Source organism: Neophocaena asiaeorientalis, unplaced genomic scaffold (genome assembly GCF_003031525.2).
Source record: "Neophocaena asiaeorientalis asiaeorientalis breed wild unplaced genomic scaffold, Neophocaena_asiaeorientalis_V1.1 scaffold114, whole genome shotgun sequence".
Lineage (NCBI taxonomy): Eukaryota > Metazoa > Chordata > Mammalia > Artiodactyla > Phocoenidae > Neophocaena > Neophocaena asiaeorientalis.
This window is the reverse complement of record NW_020173116.1, coordinates 2,677,932-2,700,497: the sequence shown is the minus strand read 5'-3', so window position 1 is coordinate 2,700,497 and position 22,566 is coordinate 2,677,932. Positions and strand designations below refer to the sequence as shown.

The 22,566-nt window shown below is 43.8% G+C and overlaps 1 protein-coding gene across 7 annotated transcripts in view; it reads right to left on the bottom strand.

Annotated features, from left to right (window-relative positions):
• Positions 1-7,425: 7,425 nt before the first annotated feature.
• Positions 7,426-22,566, bottom strand: part of USP39 (ubiquitin specific peptidase 39) — a 29,188-nt gene continuing 14,047 nt past the window's right edge. For all 7 annotated transcript variants that reach the window (XM_024743997.1, XM_024743996.1, XM_024743998.1 and 4 more), the window contains 7 exons: positions 22,038-22,115; positions 21,080-21,147; positions 20,088-20,276; positions 15,277-15,419; positions 10,564-10,699; positions 8,773-8,859; positions 7,426-7,930 (listed from right to left, as the gene is read on the bottom strand). In XM_024743997.1, the coding sequence (XP_024599765.1) occupies positions 7,883-7,930; positions 8,773-8,859; positions 10,564-10,699; positions 15,277-15,419; positions 20,088-20,276; positions 21,080-21,147; positions 22,038-22,115 (749 nt within the window). In that variant the 3' untranslated portion in view covers positions 7,426-7,882. The remainder of the gene's footprint in view (positions 7,931-8,772; positions 8,860-10,563; positions 10,700-15,276; positions 15,420-20,087; positions 20,277-21,079; positions 21,148-22,037; positions 22,116-22,566) is intronic.

Sequence of the window (22,566 nt, the reverse complement as noted above, 5' to 3'; positions counted from 1 at the left end):
GTTACTAAATAACCAAGAGATCTCTGAAGAAATCAAAAAATACCTAGAGACAAATTACAATGAAAACACAACGATCCAAAACCTATGGGATGCAGCAAAAGCAGGTCTAAGAGGGAAGTTTATAGCAATACAAGCCTACCTCAAGAAACAAGAAAAATCTCAAATAAACGATCTAAACTTACACCTAAATGAACTAGAGAAAGAAGAACAAAAAAACCCAAGGTTGGTAGAAGGAAAGAAATCATAAAGACTAGAGCAGAAATAAATGAAATGGAAACAAAGAAAACATAACAAAGATCAATAAATACTAAAAGCTGGTTCTTTGAGAAGATAAACAAAATTGATAAACCTTTAGCCAGACTCATCAAGAAAAAGAGGGAGAGGACTCAAATCAATAAAATTAGAAATGAAAAAGGAGAAGTTACAACAGACACAACAGAAATACAAAGCATAAGACACTACTACAAGCAACTCTATGCCAATAAAATGGACAACGTGGAAGAAATGGACAAATTCTTAGGAAGGTATAACCTTCCAAGACTGAAAGAGAAAGAAATAGAAAATATGAACAGACCAATCACAGAGTAATGAAATTGAAACTGTGATTAAAAATCTTCCAACAAGGCTTCCCTGGTGGCACACTGGTTGAGAGTTAATATAATTACTATATGACCCAGGAATCCCACTACTGGGCATATACCCAGAGAAAACCATAATTCAAAAAGACACATGCACCCCAGTGTTCATTACAACACTATTTACAATAGCCAGGTCATGGTAGCAACCTAAATGCCCATCAACAGACGAATGGATAAAGAAGATGTGGTACATATATACAATGGAACAGTACTCAACCATAAAACGGAACGAAATTGGGTCATTCGTAGAGACGTAGATGGATCTAGAGGCTGTCATACAGAGTGAAGGAAGTCAGAAAGAGAAAAACAAATATCATATATTAATGCATATATGTGGAACGTAGAAGAATGGTACAGATGAACCGGTTTGCAGGGCAGAAACAGAGACACGGATGTACAGAACAAACGTATGGACGCCAAGGGGGGAAAGTGGCGGGGGGAGTGGTGGTGGTGTGATGAATTGGGAGATTGGGATTGACATGTATACACTGATGTGTATAAAACTGATGACTAATAAGGACCTGCTGTATAAAAAACTAAATAAAATTCAAAAATAAGACTGCCCTCCCAATGCAGGGGGCCCACGTTCAATCCCTGGTCAGGGAACTAGAACCTGCATGCCGCAACTAAAAGACCCCGCACATCACAACAAAGATCCCGCACGCAGCAACGAAGATCCCACGTGCTGCAACTAAGACCCGGCACAGCCAAATAAATAAATATTAAAAAAAAAAAAGGGATTCCCTGGTGGCGCAGTGGTTGGGAGTCCACCTGCTGATGCAGGGGACACGGGTTCGTGCCCCAGTCCGGGAAGATCCCACATGCCATGGAGCAGCTGGGCCCGTGAGCCATGGCCGCTGAGCCTGTGCATCTGGAGCCTATGCTCCGCAACGGGAGAGGCCACAACAGTGAGAGGCCCGCGTACCACAAAAAGAAAAACAAACGAGATTACTCTGGCTAAAGTGTGAATGAATTGGGGGGAGGGAACAAGGGAATGTGGGGATAAACTGTCAGTAGCGTAGACTAGAATGACAGTGGCAGAGGGCCTGTGCAGAAGTCACATGGATCTTGGAGAGTGACTTCAGACAGTCATAAACTTAGATGCTGACTCTGATGGAAGCCGTTGTCCCAGTCGTAGCATCTTTACTGATACAGCACAGCCTCTGGCACTTTGTATGCCTCGTTCTCCATGCCAATTTATAAACGTCTCCAGAAGTCGTTTGCTTTTACCTGGCAGGGCCAACAGTATACCTTCACCTTTTTGCATGAAGACGACGTCAATTCTTCCACTCTCTACTGTCACAGTCCACAGACATCTTGACATTCCACATAACAGTAGTCCTCTGTATTGATGACATTGGATGTCATCAATGTCCAATAAGCAGGAAGTACCAAGTATTTTAAATGTCTTAGTAAGACATACACAAACGAGAGGGTGGGATTTAACCCCAATACAATTCAGGTACCAGTCACCTCAGTGAAGTTTCTCGGGGTCAATGGTCGAAAGTATGTCAAAGCATCAGCACCAAGTTGCCGTACCTCATGTCAACACACACACACACACACACACACACACACACACAGAGGCAGTACAATGTTTAGTAGGCTTTTTTGACTTTTGAAGACAACATAGATCACATTTGAGTGTGCTATTTTTTTTTTTTTTTTTCCGGCATGTGGGCCTCTCACTGCCATGGCCTCCCCCGCCGCGGAGCACAGGCTCCGGACGCGCAGGCTCAGCGGCCATGGCTCACGGGCCCAGCCGCTCCGCGGCATGTGGGATCTTCCCGGACCGGGGCACGAACCCGCGTCACCTGCATCGGCAGGCGGACTCCCAAGCACCGCGCCACCAGGGAAGCCCGAGTGTGCTGTTTTTAACCTATCTAGAGAGTCACTTACAGCTGTGTAAGTACTAGTTTCACGGAGACCAGAATAAGAGAAGATTCTGCAGCGAGTTTAGGTTGCACAGCGGACCGTTCTACTACTCGGGCCTGATGATCCGGGTGAGCCAACGATATTTCGAAGTGACCGGGGCAAACAGGAATGCTGTATGGAGCCTCCAGCAAGGACCAGTGGGAGAATCCCAGTGCAGAACTCCAGGATTTTGGAGCAAGGCTACGCCCTCTTCTGCAAATACCTATTCTCCTTTTGAGAAACAGCTTCTGGCTAGCTATGGGGCCATGGCAGGGACAGAGCACCTGACAATGGGACATCAGGTGATCATGCAGCCTGATCCTCCTCTCATGAACTGGTTGTCGTCTGACACCTTGCCATGCTGGGCAGGTACAGCTGCAACCTGCCATTAAATGGAATGCCAAGCTCAGGCAGGTCCAAAAGGCACAAGTTACCATGAGCGGATTCCTCTGACACAACTCCTGTTGCATTGCCTCCTGGGGTGTTCCTTCAGACCAGCTGACCAGAAAAGACAAAACTCGAGCCCAGTTTATAGATGGGTTTGTATAATATGCTGGCACAACCAGTAAGTGGCCAGTTGCACTTCATCCCCACTCAGGGTGACACTGAAAGACAGAAGTAAAGGAAAATCCTCTAGTGGCCATAGCTTCAAGCAGTATATTTGGTTGTTCACCATTTGGAGTGTGAGATGGCCAGAACTACAGATCTAGACTAATTCAGGGGCAGTTGCCAATGATTTGACTGGATGGTTAGGGATTCAGAAGGAACAGGATTGTAACACTGGTGAAAGAGAAGTTTGGGGAAGAGGTATATGGGTGGACAACTTGAATAAGACTATACTATGAAAATAGTTGTGCTCCACAAGAATGCCCACCAAAAGGTATCCACCGCATTAGAGAACCTTAACAGTCAGGGCAAATGACATGCTCTGCGGATGTAGTAAGCAGCCTCTTCCTCCAGCCTCCCCCAGCACTTGCTCAATGAGCTCAGGAGCCGTGGTGACAGGGATGGAGGTTATGCGTGGGCTCAACAAACAACAGACTTCCCCTGACCTGAGTAGTACTTCTGCGGAGTTATCTAATTTGCCAATGCAGGGATTTACACTGAGTCCCCAGTATGGACACGATTACTTGTGGGGATTGGCCAGCCACGTAGTGCCAGGCCGATTACTTTCTTCTATTATGGAAGGAGCGTAGATCCAACCTCAGAGGACTAGAAACGTGTTCTGGATATGGATTTGCCTTCCCTGCCCACAATGTTTCTACCAGCACCACCATCCGTGGACTCTCAGAATGCCTTATCCATCGTCACGACATTCCACACAGCGTTGCATCTGATCAAGGAATTCTTCACAGCAAAGCAAGTGCAGCAGTGGGCTCATGCCCATAGGATTAACTGGACTTACCACGTACACACGCCATCATCTGGAAGTGGGTAGCCTAACGGAAAGGTGGAATGGCGTACTGAAAACACAGCTACAGGGAGGTCCCTGGCAGTCCAGTGGTTAGGACTTGGCGCTTTCACTGCCGAGGGCCTGGGTTCAATCCCTGGTCAGGGACCTAAGATCCCGCAAGCCGTGCAGCACAGCCAATTATAAATAAATAAGCACATATGTCTTAAAACAAACAAACAGTTGCAGTACCATTTGGTGCTCTTGTTTTACAGGACGTAGTACATGTTTTGAATCAGACACCACTGTATGGTGAGCTCTTCAAAACATACGGGTCTAGAAAACAGGTGGATGGCAGAGTGACTCCCCTATTACTAACAGATTTCTCGCAGAATTTTTGCTTCCCGTCCCAGCAATTTTAAGCCCTGCTGGTTTGGAGATTTTAGTTCCCAAAGAAGGAATGCTTCCACCAAAGGACCCAACAATGGTTCCGCTAAATTGTAAGATGAGACGCGGCCACCTGGACACTTGGGGCTCCTTATGCTAGTGAACCAGCAGGTGCGGAGGAGGGCAGTATGGTGGAGGAGTGTCATCTATTATACTTGCCGGAGTGACTGACCCTGATTACCAAAGGCCAATTGGGTTGCTTCTACACAACGGAGGCAAGTGTGTCCAACAGCAAAAGTTAATGAAAAACCACAGCAGCCAGAAAAGGGGAGGGGGGGGCAGGATGATTAAGGAGCCAGGGTCTTAGAGAATGAAGATTTGGGTCACTGTACCCGGTGAAGAACCCCGAATGGCTGTGGTTTGAGCTGAGGGCAGAGAACACAGGGATGGGTAGGGAAACGGAAGAAACAAGCACAGGTATCAACCACAGTATGGTGGCCAGTTACAGAAACGAGGACTCTAAGTAGCTCTGCTCATGTCTTCTATTGGCTTGTTACATGTACGTGATAATTTGCCTATGCTAACCACTTTTTCTTCTTCCCATCTTTAGGTTAACTTGTGGGAAGTTAACCTTGCAACCCAGTCTTTTTAGGTAACATAATATTCAGTGTGTCTATGACTGGATTTGAGGAGTAATACATATAACTATCAGTGGATACATGACTCCTGGCACTGCATCCCATTTTGAGAAAGGTTGAAAACTTGTTCTCTCATAGGAAGAGCAGCTGTTTCTGTTAGGCGTAAGGAGTTGTTTTCTTCGTTGTGGTGGCTGCTGGATGGGAGTCTGTGTGTGTGAAAGAGCACATAGGGCATGGGATTTCCCTGGCGGTCCAGCGGTTAAGACTTCACCTTCCAATGCAGGGGGTGAGGGTTCCGTCCCTGGTCGGCGGAGCTAAGATCCCACATGCCTCTTGGCCAAAAAACCAAAACATAAAACAAAAGCAATATTGTAACAAATTCAAAAGACTTAAAAAAAAAAAAAAAAAGAGCACACAGGGCAGCTGAGTCATCAAAGGAGTGGACTGGGCAGGTTATCAATTTAGTGCCCCTCAGCTCCAAATTCACCCCTTCTGCCTGTTCTCTGAATGGATTGGAGCCCTTTAGATTTTTCCTGCCAGCTGCCACTGAGGCTTGGCAGAAGAGGGTGCTGGAGACACACCACAGGGAGAAAGGGCTTTGCTTCCCGGTTCCCGTGGGCTCCCTTGAAGGCAACGTGTGCAGCTTTCTCAGCATCAGGCTCTTGCCGTGCCCGAAGATCCTGCAGTGCACAGCCTCCAGCAGCAGCCAGCAGCTTCACCAGGCACCTCCCTCCTCCCCAGGCAGTTTGGTAGCAGAGTGAGAGGCCTTCCTATAAACAGCTTTCCTTAGAGCACTAGAGAGCAGATTTCTGACGGGTTCCAGCGGGACAGATTTTCAGCAAGGTCTAGACTTCAGCCTTGGACACTCTATGTCACCCCAAGGAGCAGTGGCTGTTCCTTCTATCTGCTATTCTTACCTTCTCTTATTACTAGCCATTTCCTCATTACTCCAGCCCCATTATAGCTATTAATTCCTGAAGTTAAACTTTCCCCGATCATATTTTTGTATGGTTTCTCTCTCCTGGTTGGACCTGGATTAAGCTGGCACTAGCGTAGACTAGACAGTGGCAGAGAACAAAAGGAAGTGGGGAGATTCAAAAGACACAAAGTAAAAGACAGGACTTGGTATTAGATTAGACAAGGGAAGTAGGGGTGAGGGGAAGATGACAACTGGAAAACTACCCAGCCTATATATCTAGATGAATAAGGGAACCCTTCACCTACACAGAAACTTCCAGAAAGGGGTGACGATTGAGGAGAAAACTCACAAGCTCAGTTTTGAACAATGCTGAGCTTGCGTTGACTTTAAGACACCCAAAACATATCGAGTGGGCAGCTGGCTCTAAAGTTCAAGAATTTAGAGGAGTCTGGGATTAAGACTGGAGTCACCTCCCTTAAACTGGTAAGTAAAGCCACAGGCATAGTTGAAATGGCCTAGGGAAAAAGTAAACAGTGAGAATAAAGTGCCTGGCAGAGTCTTGAGGGATCCCAACTCTTAATGGCTGGATAGAGGAAGATGAGCCCACAAAGGAATGCTGAAGCTGTAAGAGAGGCAGAGGAAAATAAGGACAGTACAGTCGGCCCTCCACATCTGCAGGTTTTGTAGCCACAGAGTCAACCAACCTCAGATTGAAAATATTCTGGAAAAAAAATTCCAGAAAATTCCAAAAAGCAACACTTGAATCTGCCACATGCCTGGTGACTACTTACATAGCATTTACACTGTATTAGGCATCGTAAGTAATCTAGAGATGATTTAAAGTATACGCGAGGATGTGCGTAGGTTACATGCAAACACTGTGCCGTTTTATATAAGGGACTTGAGCCTCCTCAGAATTTGGTGTCCACGGCGGTACTGGAACCAATCCCCTGAGGATACCGAGGGATGACTCTATTGTGTCCCAAAAGCAAAGGGTGGCAGCCAGAGGTGCACGGCTCCTACCTCCCATTAAGAGAACTTGCTTCAGCTGACTGACGGCCACCAACGGCTGTATCTTCAGATCTCCCACATCTTCAGGTCTGCCACAGCGCCCAGGCCAAGGCCACCCTTCCTCCAGGCAGCTCCTAATCAATGAGCTTGCCGAAAACCACTTCTGCTCGATTCTTCCGTGCTCCAGGCTTCCCACCGGCCTGGCTGAGAGGTTCAGAATTGCACTGCAGTCAGATGCTCTTCCTACCTCCTTCCCTCCCTCTTTCCTCACACGGCCCTGCACTGCAGGTTGAAACCAGCCACCTCCAGACTTCTAGTTAAGCCCAATAATAATTTATCTCTTTCAGTCAGATATTTTGTTACTTAGAGATAAATGCATCCTAAACTGACACACCACCCACAGGCTGACAGGAAGGTGATGGCCACCAGATAACAGACTATAGGGTAGACGGTTTGTGAGGATTTTTTTTTTTTTAAATCCTCCCCTTAGGCAGCAATCTAAGGGAAGGATATGAAACAAGAGGCTAGTTTAAAAACAGGAAAATATTTAATCCATCCCAAAACACAAAGAAATGAAGAGAACTACAGGAAAACTATCTACCTATGATGGAAGAAGGGTGCTACTGGTTTCAAGCTCTAATTCCTATAATCTTGAGGCTTTGATGCATAGAAGAAAACTATCTTGTCCTTCAGCTACTCCCAGCTATTCAGAAATAAATCACATACATCTGTAAAAGAGTCCTGGCCTGCTAGAAGGGAGACAGACAGGAAGGAGAAAGGAGCATCCATCTACAATCAACTGATCAAAGACCAGCTGAGTGACAGCACAGAGCCATCCTAGGCAGAAGGACCAGGGATGCTCTGGTGTGAACGAGGACACATAAAACCTGGGCTGGCTCAAGGGCTGGGCCATCAGCCTGTGCTCAGTATTCGTATTTCCATCTTCAGCCAAAGTCCCCTGGGAGCAAAGCTCTAGATGCCTCCTTCAAGCCCCCTGCTGGTTGGTTTCATCGTTATCTCGCCTCTTCCAAATCTGCAAGAAATGAATACGATATTTAGGAGCTGGCATTCAATCCACAAACATTTATCAAGTACCTAAATCTGCGCTAGGCAATGGACAAACTAACACCCCACCTGTGTATTTGTTAAGTCCCCTGAAACTAACTCATAATCTTTCAGAAAATTCCTTCATTCAACTATCACTTTTCTACCCATCCTTCTCTTCCCATTCCAAACTCCTTTTCTAAAAAGTGACTCAGAGTCAGACTTGCCACTTTAGACAGAGTCACCAAGGAAAGAGTTATCTCTGGAACGAGCAGCGTCTCCCTCCTTTTTTACAAAGCTATAGCATCTTCTTAGCCTCAGTCTTCCTTCTCTGCAGGTACTAGGACAGTTAGAAAAAAGAAGACAGAGATACTCTACCCCATGACCTCCCGACCCAGTGGAGAGGACAGTTACACTAGTCCAGGTGGTGCTCCACGAAGACAAGAGACGGTGCGGTGGGGTCACGAAGAGTGCTGACTTTGCCCGGGGGACTGGGGAAGCTTCAGAGACAACTCCTAGCTGGCGGCCCGGATGGTTCTGGGCTCTTCCTCCTTGAAACCAGACCACACACTCGCAAAACTAACCTGGCTCACCGTAAGCAGAACCTCCTCGCTCACGCATCACTCTTCCCTGCTTCTCCACCCTTCTCTTCCCTGAAGGTCACTCCTGGGCTTCAAGGGCCATATAATCTGGTCCCACCACACTCCCCAGTGCATGTCAAAAGGCACCCAACCTAACTCAATCCCATTCCATGCCTTCACCTACATCACTGCTCTCACTGGACCCACGCTCCATCTCCTTGGTGCTCGTTGGAGTCCGCGGCCAACCCACCTGAATGTAAGCCTCCGACAGAGTGATCATCTGGGGAAGGATGTCAGTCACCTGGAGGTCTTGTAATTCATACCATTTGCCTGTCCCCTGCAGAGAGTACGAAGGGCTGGGTTAGTCTGCTCTCTGAAACTGAAAGGATATAAGACAGAAGGGATCACAGCTGAAAGCTAGAAAAATGAGAATAGTCACTAGACCATCACACAGCAAGAGCGGTACGTAAAAGGGTGCACGGCCTCTGCCGGGCATCATTCAATTTAAAGACTTTTTAGGGTGTTCATTCTGGCAAACTCAATTCCTGCTGAGGACTCCTTGAAGTACAATGGAGTCTCAAACACCGTACGTCTTTTAAGGACAATAAAGAGAAAGAAGAGGAAGCCCTCTTCTCCTCACCTAAGATGTCTCCCTGCTGCTCAGAAGTGACGGAACAGACACACTGACTTAGGACGTGCAGTGTTAACCAAAAGTGGACATTCCCACCCCCATCCCAGAGGACACAGCAAGTTAGTCAAGAAAAAGTGTCCTTGGTGGACACTGTCCACCATACTAACCTGCTTCCTTTGGCCTAAAAAAACAGTGCTGCAAATACACCAAAATCTACCTCACTTCATGCTTCCATAAACAAGGGGGAAAAGAGGCTTCTGGATTATGGCAGAGGCACCTCTGGAAGCTCACCAGCCCCACCCATCCCAACTTCTAAGAAACGCCAAAGACAGATACACTCCAGGTATTCGGGGTATTCCAGTAGTTCAGAACAGGAGACACAACAAAAGCTCAGGATCACGTAACCAAGTCCCTATTCCCGGTAAAACCAAATATCTAGGTTCAAATCCCAATTCTACTGACTTCAGATAAATTATTCAAACTCTGAGCCTAGGTTCCTCACTTGTAAAAAGGCGGTATTTACACCTATCTTGAAAGTGTGTTTTAAGGATATAAACGAGATGAACACCCATGAGCACGTGGCGTACTGTCTAGCGCACAGCAAAGCGCTCGACGGACACAGCTAGCTATTATTAAACCCACGGCCCCAGGAGACTAACCAAGCTAGAACAATCTGTGCTAGTAATCTGTGTGATAGCAAATACATCTTAAGCGCGTTTCAGCCATTTTCAGCAAATTCACAAAATTTTTTTAGCTGAAAGGGAACCTACACACCAGTGCTTTGTGAACTTTAATTTCATACCAATCAGAGGGTCTTGTTAACATGTAGACTGTGATTCAGGAGGTGTAGGGAGGGGTCTGAGGTTCTGCGATTTGTAACGAGTTCTTATATGATGTCAGTGCTGCTGGTCCAAGGATTCCACTTTAGGTGGTAAGGCTCTAGTCTAGGACAGTGCTTGTCGATCTTGGCTGCACACTGGAAATCTCCTGGGAACTTTAAGACATCACGATGCCTGGTTCCCACCTCCAGATAATCTAACGCAGTCTTAACTCTGACACTTTGGGCCAGAAAATGCTTTGCTGCGCAGGTAGCCTGTGCACTGTAGGATTATTTAGCAGCACCCCTGGCCTCTGCCCAGTTGAAAACCAACAGGCACAAATTATGCTGTTCTCGCGTAACTGGCCTGGGGTGGCCCAGGTGTCAGGAGTCTCAAATCTGCCCACAGGGGAGTCCCATGGGCAGCCAAAATTGAGAATCGTTGCCTTAAACTGACCACTGTCCGCTCTATTACTTGCAGAATCCCAAAGTCAAGGATAAGAAAGGGCAAGCTGAAAGGAGCGCCCTCTGAAATGCCAAAGGAACACCTCCTGCTCCTGCCACTGCCACCGCGCGAAGTCAGCCCCACTCACGTGATGAAGCACGTGGATCCGGTAGGAGCCCTCAGAGGGCTTGCCGTCGTGGACAATGTTGGCGATGAGGTCGTAGGTGGTATTCCTGTGCACCGCCTGCACTTCTTCAGACAAGTACTCTCTCAGATCCACGTTTCTGATGATGATGAAAATAAAGTGAAGATCAGACAAAGCCTACTACGTTAGCCCTGTAGAGGTTAACTGTCTTACCCAAACGGACCACGAAGCTCTGGAGCCCTATTTCAGGACCCTGTATCTAGGTGGGCCTGAAGAGCCATGGGAGCCCAGGTTTGTGGAAATTCATATAATCTGCCATAAAAATGAGTCAAACTGGAAAGACTGGCTCTATGGGAAAAGCACACTTTAAAAGCATGCTTAGGACAGGGAGATCAGCTCAGTACTTTGTGACCACCTAGAAGGGTGGGATAGGGAGGGTGGGAGGGAGATGCAAAAGGGAGGAGATATGCGGATATGTGTACGCGTATAGCTGATTCACTTTGTTGTAAGGCAGAAACTAACACACCGTTGTAAAGCAAGTATACTCTGATAAAGATGTTAAAAAAATAAATGAAAAGTAAAAAATAAAAGCATGCTTAGGGACTTCTCTGGTGGTCCAATGGGTAAGACTCCACGCTCCCAATGCAGGGGGCCCAGGTTCGATCCCTGGTTGGGGAGCTAGATCCTGCATGCATGCTGCAACTAAGAGTCCGCGTGCCGCAACAAAGATCCCATGTGCCGCAATTAAGACCCGGTGCAGCCAAAATAAATAAATAAACCAATCAATAAATAATAAATTTTTTAAAAAATCTAAAAAAAAAGCCTAGCAGTCAAAAGTGCAGGGCCTGGAGTCGTTCAGATCTGATCTGGAATCGGGGCTCTGCCACCTCAGAGCTGTGTTCGAGTTTAAGCAGGTGACATAACCTAGGGCTCCTCTGTGAGAATGAGTGCCACCTTCTCCTCTGAGATGAGAACACGTGTAACCGCCCCACCCTCTGCCCCATCTGGGAATCAGCTGCAGCTGCAGCGTCAAGGGGACGCCTGGTCTCTGGCCTTAGGCTGTGGAAGTCTGATCACGTGGGTTGTCACTGTATATAATCACCGTAACAATTCCAATACGGCAAATGGCAGATCATCCGATTCATTTTTTTCTTTGATCTTCTGGAACCTTATTTGTTTTTCTTTTAGTTAAATAAGCAAAAGGTTACAAGTAACAAAAATCCACCCTAGGTAGCTTAAGCACAAAAGGGGTATTTGTTCAAGGGTTTCAGACTAGGAAATGCAGCTGAAACCAAGCACTGGAGAGGCAGCAAGATCTGAGAGGCACCTGCCCTCTTTTCTGCTTTGACATCAGCTTTACTCTTTTCCCACCCAGCTTTCTTTCCTTTACGGAACCCACACTGGCTAACCCACAGCTTCCAAATTTCTCAGTTCTGGTTGCCAAAAGAGACTACTGACTAGGTTCCTTCAACTGGCACTTAGAAATATAAAATTTATTTTTAATACCTGAACATTCATTTTTTTAAATATAGAGAAGCATTCTTGATGTACTTTGAATAAAACCTGCTTTTGTGTTTCATTTGTTGAATTCTGTCAGCTGAAGTATATACACGTACACCAGTTATTACGAAGTCAAGAGCTATAATAAATGCTCACTGTGAAGACTCCGATGACAATTACTAAGATCTCTCGAATAGCTAAATAGGGAAGTAGATTGACCGTTAACATGAATATTAAGAGAATGCTAACTACACTATTTTCAGGAAAAATATAACCTTCTGTAGCCTACAAATATTTATAAAAATTTAAATACAATGTAGAATAAGAGATTATATCCTATTTCTAATCGCTGTAGAACTGGCTGATGTGCTACCACTCAAAACACAAAACACAGTAATGTCATCTCGGGAAGGATTTACAATAAATGCTAATAGCAGTCACATCCAGTGGTCACTTCCAGATATGTATCTCCTTTTGAACTTTAGACTATGAATCTATTATCTCTCCAAAAATACAAAAAGTTTTCAATGCAAACCACGTATTAATAAACATCTTTGTTCTAACTATATTATGTAACTTTCTATGTGTTCATGATAGCTATTTATTTCTACAGACTGACAGTGTCCCATATAGATCAAAGAGTCGTTGTTGCTTTTTGTTGGGTGTTTTGTTTTGTTTTGGCCACTCAGCTTGCGGGATGCTGGCTCCCCCACCAGGGGTCAAACCCGGGCCCCGGCAGTGAGAGCGCTGAGTCCTAACCACTGGACTACCACGGAATTCCCTAAACAGTCACTGGTAAAATAAAATTTAGATATGAGTCTGAGGAAACCCATGTGAGCTCTAGAAATGCCTCCCGGCTGCCAAAAACTGACTTCTTGTATGGTTTTCTCAGCTTTAACAACAGCTGTTCAGACTTCTCTGAATGAGTCCTAGAGAAATCTTCAGAAGTATTTATACTCAAGTTTCCATGACTGAAATGAAACTGTTTAAGTGACAAAAGGGAATAAATACACATTAAATCACTTTGTTTTAGAAAACAGTCAACGGAGCAAACCATACTCGTCCGCCAATCAGAACAGTCCAATTTTGAGACCACCTAGGTAGCTGGAAGTGAAACTTGAAACCTGTGCTCCAGAAACGCTACCTCCAAGTGAGCAGAGGGTCCCTAATCCCTGCAAGTCTGAATCAATCTCTGGTAAAAAGAAGATGTGTTATGAATAAAACACAGGAGAAGAATTCGGTCTGATGAGGGTCCTCTTCAAGCAGCGGGGACCTTGGCTAACCTGGAACCATGTTAGTCTAAACGTAATGACGGTGCACAAAGTAATCAGAGTACAGGTTTCCAGAATCACACAGTTTGATGTTCTCTAAAAGGCTGACTGGTTGAGAAGTACCCTTTTTCTCAACTTCTCCAAAGCTTTCTGAAAGACAAACTACTGAAGTCAGTTACCAAAAATCCAAATGCAACTGGTGGCAAAATAAACATACTACAGGTCCAATAGAAAAGAACTCCCGGAGCAAGGGAATTTCTGTGGTGACTGAGCAGGAACTACCACCAACACATAGTCCTTCCTCTGCAGCTGCCCTGGAGTCAAGGGCGCTCCTTCCTTCCAGGAACAAACTGGTGACTGTGGCAATTCACAGAAGCCCAGTTCTGAACTAAAACCCTGATACACAGACTTTGAAGGAAAGCCCCTCTGTGGTCCTACGCAAGTTGGCAGAGAGCTGACCTTCATGTCCCCTGATTTCATCCTACTTGTCACACAAACACAATACTAGAGAAGAACAGGATGAAAAGTGTGTGAAAAGAGAAAAAGAAGTTCTCCTGTAATCCTAACTACAAAGGTTTTCTCTCCTCAACCCCCACTGTTCTCAGAGTCCTGGTGATGACGGAACCAGAAACAATAAAATGTTACACCTGGGGCTTCCCTGGTGGCGCAGTGGTTGACAGTCCACCTGCAGATGCAGGGGACACGGGTTCGTGCCCTGGTCCGGGAAGATCCCACATGCCGCGGAGCAACTAAGCCCAAGTGTCACAACTACTGAAGCCTGCGCGCCTAGAGCTCATGCTCCACAAAAAGAGAAGCCACCGCAATGAGAAGCCCGCGACCACAACAAAGAGTAGCCCCCGCTCGCTGCAACTGGAGAAAGCCTGCGCGCAGCAACGAAGACCCAACGCAGCCAAAAATAAATAAATAAAACAAATAAATTTATTAAAAAAAAAACCGGTACTATTTTCAAAGGAGAACACTGGCAGTCCTGGAGCAGTCTGGGCATCTGGAAAATGGAGGCAATGGAGGTAGAAAGACAAGAGAAGAAGATGAACATTTGCCCCTTACAGCTCCAACTACTTTCTAAGGTTTAAAAACACCACACTCCTGAGCTATTACAGCATGGTAATCCTATCATCCATCCATCCAAATCGTTCTCAGTAAGAAGCCACCTCAGGGCTCCGCTCTTACCTTATCTAAAAGCCCACACACAGACCCACATTTCTTCCTGCCAGCCCTGCCACCAGGCTTCTCCATGTTCTCAGAGAGATCATCTTCAGAGTGGGAAAAACCGTGTCTCTTGAGAACTGGAAACCAACTGTCTACCTCCAAAAGGGTCTTGCAGGAGCCTTCTGTGACTCCTCCAAATGTCCCGTTAGAACACTCATAAATGTTTGCAAAAAGACAACTGCGTGGTCAATGAAAAATAAGACTATACATCAAAATGCATAACGTCCTCATCAATAGGGAGAAACTGAACACATTTCAGACTTTATCCTCTAGGGAAGAAATAAGGTAGTAGGGCCCCAAGAAAGCAAGACAAATCTAGAGTCACTCTCACTGTCCATCCTTAACTATAGCATACAAGATGCAATGACCAGAAAACAGATGGCCAGACTAACTGCTCAGGATTACCTTCAAAGCCAGGAGAATCCTACCCGTCCTACCCTACTTTTACCAACTGTTTTTCCCTTTACTGAAAGACTACAATTCCCAGCAAGCAACAGGAGAGAAGAAAAAAGAGGAACTTCCTGCAGGGAAATATCCATCTTTGAGGGCCCTAAAATATCTCTATCCTTCCAATAAAAACCCTTAACTTATGTAGTGTAGGTAGGTGCCTTGCAATCTCCAACTAAGACTGTCCAAAACTAAGAGTGGCACAAAGATATAAAAAGAAATCCAAGCTCATGCCCCCTATGAGGAAGTGAAGGAGGGGAACACTCACGTAATAGGGAAGTTGACAATAGTCGGATTCTTCTCCACAAAGAAATTGTTCTTAGTGAATCTCTTAATACAAAAGATTAAATATGGAGGCAGTTTGGTGAGCTGGAAGCGCTTCAGAAAGTTCTCCTTGTAAGTCTTATATTCCTAGAGAGAAAAAAGAAAATTATCAAATTAGAGCAGGGACATGAGTTTTGTTTTGGCTTTTTTAATATAATTTTGCCTTACATGTAGAATTCAGAAGACACCTGACCCCAGAAACCACCTACAAGGCTGAGGAATAGCTGTTTAGCTACGGCTAAAATACCTCAACTGTGGGCTGCATTTCAGCCAGCACACAATCATACTGTTGAACTCCAAACACAGTATGGATATTCCTTTCTATAAGGAAAACAAAAATGTCAAGTGAAAAAGAGGATTTGTTAAAAGCTCAGAATTTAAAAACCATGAGAGTCTCACTTAATTCATAATAAAGAAGAGCTTCCTGACCACTAGACGCATGCACTGTGGAACAGGCACTTAGGAGGCAGCAAGGAGCCCCTCATCGCTGAGGGTTTTCCAGCAGAGCTGTCAACCGACATCCCACGCTCCTTCCTCCTCAAAGGCCCCGAGACTGGTGGGTCAAGCGCAACCTGTTGGGCAACACTCACTGAGGCCTCACTCAGCACGTCTGAGGGGATGGAGTGGTGGGGGCCCAGGACATTCTCCTCAGCCCAAGAGGCTTAAAAGCTAGTGAACATATATTTACTTTTCCTTAACACAAACACAATGTAGTATAGTAAAAACTAAGAGATAGGAATGAAAGACTAATCATAATCAGAGAGGAAATACCAATGAGACCATCACTCTCTGGAGAGTCACATCACAAGAAAAGACAACTACAGATCAATATTTCTACCAACATGGACGCCAAAATCCTCAACAAAATACTAGCAAACCAATTCCAACATAAACAACAACAAAGACTTATACACCAATTACACATGACCAAGTATGACTTACCCAGGAATACAAAGGTAGCTTAACATCCAAAAATCAATTAATGTAATGTACCATTTCATATTAATAAGGCAATAAATAGGAATAACCGAAAACCATACAATCATCTCATTAGACACAAAAAAGCATTTGACAAAATCCAACACCTTATCATGAGAAAAACACTCAATAAACTACAGATAGGAAGAACTTCCTCAACCTGATAAAGGGTATCTATGAAAAATCCACAGCTAACATCATACTTACTAGTGAAAGCCTGGATGTGCTCCCTTAAGATCAGGTACGACATAAGGATGTCTGCATTTACCACTTCTATTCAACACTGTACTAGAGGTTCCAGCCACAGCAATTAGGCAATAAAACGTAAACAAGTAAATAAGAAGCATCCAGATTGGAAAGGAAGAAATAAAACTATCTCTGTTTGCAGATGACATGATCTTGTATGTGGAAAATCCTAAGAAATCCACTTTAAAAGTCTGGCAAGGTTGCAGGCTACAAAATCAATATACAAAAATCAACTGTATTTCTAAACACATGCAATTAACAATCCAAAACTAAACTTAAGAAAACAACTCCATTTATAATGGCATCAAAAAGAATAAAATATTTAGGAATAAACTCAAAAGAAGTTTAAAACATACTCTGAAAACTATAAAACATTGTTGAAAGAAATTAAAGAAGATAAATAAATAGAAAAACATCCCATGTTTATGAATCATAAGACTTCTATTATTAAGATGGCAATAACTGTCAAACTAATCTACAGATTCAACACAATCCCTGTCAGAATGCCAGCTAGCTTCTTTGTAGAAATCCACAAGCTGATCCTCAAATCTGAATGTGCAAGGAATTGCAAGGAACCCAAAACAGCCAGAACTATCTTGAAAAAGAACAAAGTCGGAGGATTCACAGTTTCTGATTTCAAAACTAACTACAAAGCAGTAATAACCAAGACTGTGGTCCTGACATACACGTCAACGGAATAAAATTAAGAGTCCGGAAATAAACCCATGTGTCTGTGGTCAAATGATTTTTCAACAAGGGTGCCAAGACCATTCAATGCGAAAAGAATAGTCTTTTCAACAAATAGTACTAGGACAACTAGACAGTCAGTCATATGCAAAAGAATAAAGTTGGACCTTGTACTTTATACCATATACCAAACTTTACTTAAAATGAATTAAAGCCCTGAAATGTTAAGAGCTAAAACTACAAAAGTCTTAGATGAAAGCACAAGAGTAAATCTTCATGACCTGGGATTTAACAATGGATTCTTACATATGACAACAAAAGCACACACTATAAAAGAAAAACTAGACAGTATTTCAACAAAATTAAAACTGTTATGCCTCAAATGATACTATCAAGAGGGTGAAAATGCAAGCCACAGAATGGGAGAAAATATTTGCAAATCATCCATTTGTTAAGGGACTGGTATCTAGATCATATACAGAATTCTTACAACTCAATAATAATAAATAGATAAATAACCTAATTTTTAAAATGCACAAAGGATCTAAATAAACATTTCCCCAAAGATGATATGCAAATGTCCAATGAGCACATGAAAAAATGGTTAACACCATTAGTCATCAGGGAAATACAAATCAAAACCATAATGAGATACCACTTCACACCTACTAGGATGCCTATAATCTAGAAGATGAACAATAACAAACATTGGTGAAGATGTAGAGAAACTGAACACCCACACACTGGTGGTAGGAACATAACATAGTGCAGTCACTTTGGAACAGTCTGGCAGTTCTTCAAATGGCTAACCATAAGAGTTACCATATGACTCAGCAATTCCACTCCCCAATACCCACCCAAGAGAAATGAAAACATGTCCACACAAAAACTTGTAGACTGGCATTTATAGTAGCATTATTCATAACAGCAGAAAGGTGAAAACAACTCCAGATGTCCATCAGCTGATGAATGAATAAACAAAATGTGGTGTATTCATACAATGGGATGTTATTTGGCTGCAAAAAGGAATGAAGCACTGATAGATGCTACAACATGAATGAACCCTGAAAACGCTATATACTAGGTGAAAGAAGCAAATCACAAAAGACCACGTTATATGAAATGTCCAGAAGAGGCAAATCTACAGAGGCAGAAAACAGATTAGTAGTTGTCTAGGGCTAGGGGAGACAAGAGGGTTGGAATGATAACTAAAGGGCGATAAAAAACATCGATGATGGAAATGTTCTAAAGCTGACTCTGGTGGTGGCTGCAAAGATCTGTGAACGTAGGAAAAAACCACTGAACTGTAAACTTTAAATCGCTTAATTATATGGTGCTGTGAATTGTATCTCCATAGAACTGCTACTTTTTAAAAAACTAAGTTCCCTTGCCACATGACGAGAAACCTGACAGCGCTGGAGAAATAAAAACTTTCCAGCTCTAGCACACATACCACAGCCACACCTTCTTTTAAGTAAATTTCTGATCATCTAAGGGTATAAGCACTATTGGAAAAAAATGTCTTTTTGGTGATATGAAGTAACTCATCTCTGCATGACTGAAATAAAATACTGTGCTAAAAGCAAAGAAAAATTTTTAATCAAGTAAATGCCAAGAGATTTCACTGCCCACATCTGTGTCTATGAACAAGTTGACATCAAGAAGCCCTATTTTTAATTATCTCAGAGTAGTGAAGGATAGACAGATTTAACACCTAAATGATGTCATAGCCTAACTTGAAAAGGTTTCTCTGGAATTTATGAGAAAATACTGGGGGGAAGGATTTCACCCTGGACATCAGTACCACATTCACACAGCAAGGTTTTAGCTAAACTCACGTTACAAGAGCACTATTAACCAATTTTATTGGTTTCAAAGTTTTGCTTGTATAAGTTTGTTATAATTTAATACATGCTTAAAAGCTGTAGGTATAAAAAGCTTATACCAACATTGATGTTTATACTATTTTAAGTAATATTATAATAACAATAAATTTAAATCAATACTGAGGGTCCACGGGAATCTTAATATTACTTAAATTTGCACAAACAGTAATAATAGGGACCATGTGGCATAGTTGAAAAAGTCAGATGAAAAAATCCCCAGCTCTGTCATTTAAAACCAATATAAACTAAAACCAAATAAAATAAACTGAACTAGATGAGCCCCAAGGTCTTTTGCCTCCCCAAAATGAAATGAGCCTAAGAAACAGGCTAGATATTTTAGGTTACCTATCTCTATGCGTGTGCATGTGCGTGTGTGAGCGAGAAAAGGGGATGGGGGTGGCGTGGAGAAATGGGCATTTACTATCTGAAAACCAATGAACCTTAGTTAAAAAAGAGAGCAGAAAGGGTTTGGAATGAGGCATCAAGTTAAAAAAAAAAGAACCAAAGTTAAAAAGTTTAAAAGAATCAAAAAGGATTAAATTTGTCTAGGATGAAGAAGGGAATTAAACCAAGAAACGGTTAACTCAGCAGATAAAAAGAAACCTTTAACTTGATGCAGAGCAATGGAAGAACAAGAATAAATTTTTTCATTGTATTTTAGTTCTGTTTTTTTTTCCACTTCAATACTGATGTCATGTTTTTTAAAAGACGGGAGTTTTTCGTACTTTTGTGAGTTCCTACTATCCTAAATACCCCCTTCCTTTCTCCATACTACCCAGAGGCACTGTAACTCAAGTTAAGAGTTGGGGGTGAAACATCAGGAAGTCTGGGAGGCTCAATAAACACAATATACTTTAAAATAAACGCATTACATACATGTGGCAATTTCCAAGTATAAAAAGAAAAATGTCAAGAGAGAGAATGGGGTATCAGCAGGGCAGGTGTGCTAATGGGCTACCTTCTCAGTGATGCCGTTGAACTTGGCCAAGATGTTGAAGAGTGGCACCTGGGGGATAATGAGCTGCTCCTTCTCGTCCTTGTAGAGGGGGGCAGTAGGAAGGTCCAGCGTCAGGTACATAAACGTGGACTCCACCATCGTCTCTTGGTACTCATCATTATGGAGCAGCTGCTCTTTTTCTTCTGCTGGCTAGCAGCGAGGGAGAAGCAAAAGGAGGGAAGGAGTGTGAGCAGAGTGGAGAACACCACAGATGGAAAGAAACGATGTTTCTGTTACATTTACTTCATTTAATATTGAAGTGAACCAAGAGGGGTGCCCAAGAGACTGGGCAGTTTCACGTGCAGTTGTACCTGTTTAGATTAATGCAAAAACCGGGCTTCCATCTTCAGAGAGATTTTATTTAAATACCAGACTCTTTTAAAAGTTTTTAGATGATCTAGAAAGCTTATCTGAACTTTCTGGAAAAAACACGCCAGCACCACCCAGTGGCCAGAACACTGAAATCAGTCATCCCTCGGTATCTATGGTTGGTTCCAGGAGCTGCCTTGGATACCAAAATCCACGGATGCTCAAGTCCTATAGTTAGCCCTCCATATCCACAGATTCCGCATCCTCGGATTCAACCAACTGCTAAACGTAAACGTAGTAGTTCTATGTATTAAAAAACAACCATGTATAAGTGAACCAGTGCAGTTCAAACCTGTGTTGTTCAAAGGTCAACTGTTATATCCAACCACTACCTCCCAAACTTAAGCACACTGGTGCAACAGGAACCTAGAGGAAGTGCCACTTGTCAGGTGTACTGTAGAACCTCTTCCTGGAGCAAAAGGCTGTACCGGGGCTTCCCTGGTGGCGCAGTGGTTGGGAGTCCACCTCAAAAAAAAAAAAAAAAAAAAAAAAAAGGCTGTACCAGTTATCTAAGCATCTCTCTGTCAACCCTAAATCCCCTCGGGTGATATAAATCGGTCCAAAACTCGGTTCAAGCCACTCACCAAATCAGGATGAGGAAGCTTTTTAGTGAAGATCCTCATGGACCCCTGGAAAACATCAGTCACAATAGCTGTACAAACAGAAATCAAAATGCAAATTCTGTCAGCTTGGAAAGCATTTCCAAAATACAGTCCTAACTCCTAAATTTCTGAAATAAACCAGCATCTTCCAGCAGAAGACCCAAAGCTCTCACTAAGCACAGAAGAACCTTTGTAACATATACCACTAAATTATACCTTTATTTGTGTAAATAATTATTTTATGTCTATCTTCTTCCCAAGAGAGATGGGGCACACAGGCTGAAGATACCTGAAGAGATGGCAGGGCTATGTGACAGAAAAAGAACGAGGCCACAATCCCACATGAAGAAACCAACACCATCAGAACACAGAAAGAAGAAAACTGCATTAGGTCTCCAAAATTATTCACCTGGTTCAGCGGTCTCTAAGCTAAGAGTTATTTTTGGCATTCATGAAAAATGTCTAGCTACTGCTAAGCCAACTTGGATGCTAAGAAACACAGGGACTCAAGGTCTGAGAATGAACAGAGCGGCCAGCCTCATCTCCCCAAGTACATGCTCAGGGCGAGGCACGAGCTTTTAGTTTGTTCCACCAAATTACAAGCCAGGCAACCCGCCCACCAAGCCCTCACTCTGGCACCACTAGCATGTCTACAGCATGCTGCCCAGCCCCCCAGCTTGAAACCGAGTCAGGACTTCTAGAGCACAATTATATACCCATTTCCACTTATTAAAAATGCCATTAGATATAACCATATTCTAATAAAGAAAAATGGAGAAGAAACCATTCAGGAACAAGATTTAGCCCATATATACAGAGACACTACCCTAATACAAAAAGATAAACAGGTAAGAAGAAAAGGGTGGGAAGCTGCAAAGCGTTTTTTAAAAGAAGCAACAAAACAGAAAAGGTCTCCCTTTCACAAAATAACATGACTTACTCTTTTTTTTCTTCTTTGTGCCCCCCAGAGCTGAGTGTAGAGCATTCAAAAACCAGGAGAGAAAGTCGACTCCATCCCCTGGAAAAGAAAGAAAGATGGTATGTCGAAGCTGGGAGACAGTACAATATCCCAAACCACATGCGGGTTGGCATTCCTCAGTGCTTCTCCTTCCTCTCCGGCCACACCATCCTGTCCCCTGGGCATCCTCCTCTACCTGGCCACTACACGCTGGCACTCCTGAAGGACAAACTCTCAGTCTTCTGATCTTTACTCTCTCCCTTGGCTCTCTGGTTCAACCAAAATCTTCGATTATCACCTCTATTCCAAACTTGAGTCTCATCACCCATCAAGAGCCATTACTGGGAGTTCCCCGGTAGTCTAGTGCAGGGGTCCCCAACCCCTGGGCCGAGGACCGCTGTTCGAAACCGGGCCGCACCGCAGGAGGTGAGCAGCAGGCTAGCGAGGGAAGCTTCATCTGCTGCTCCCCGTCGCTCCCATTACCGCCTGAACCCTCCCCCCCCATCCTCCC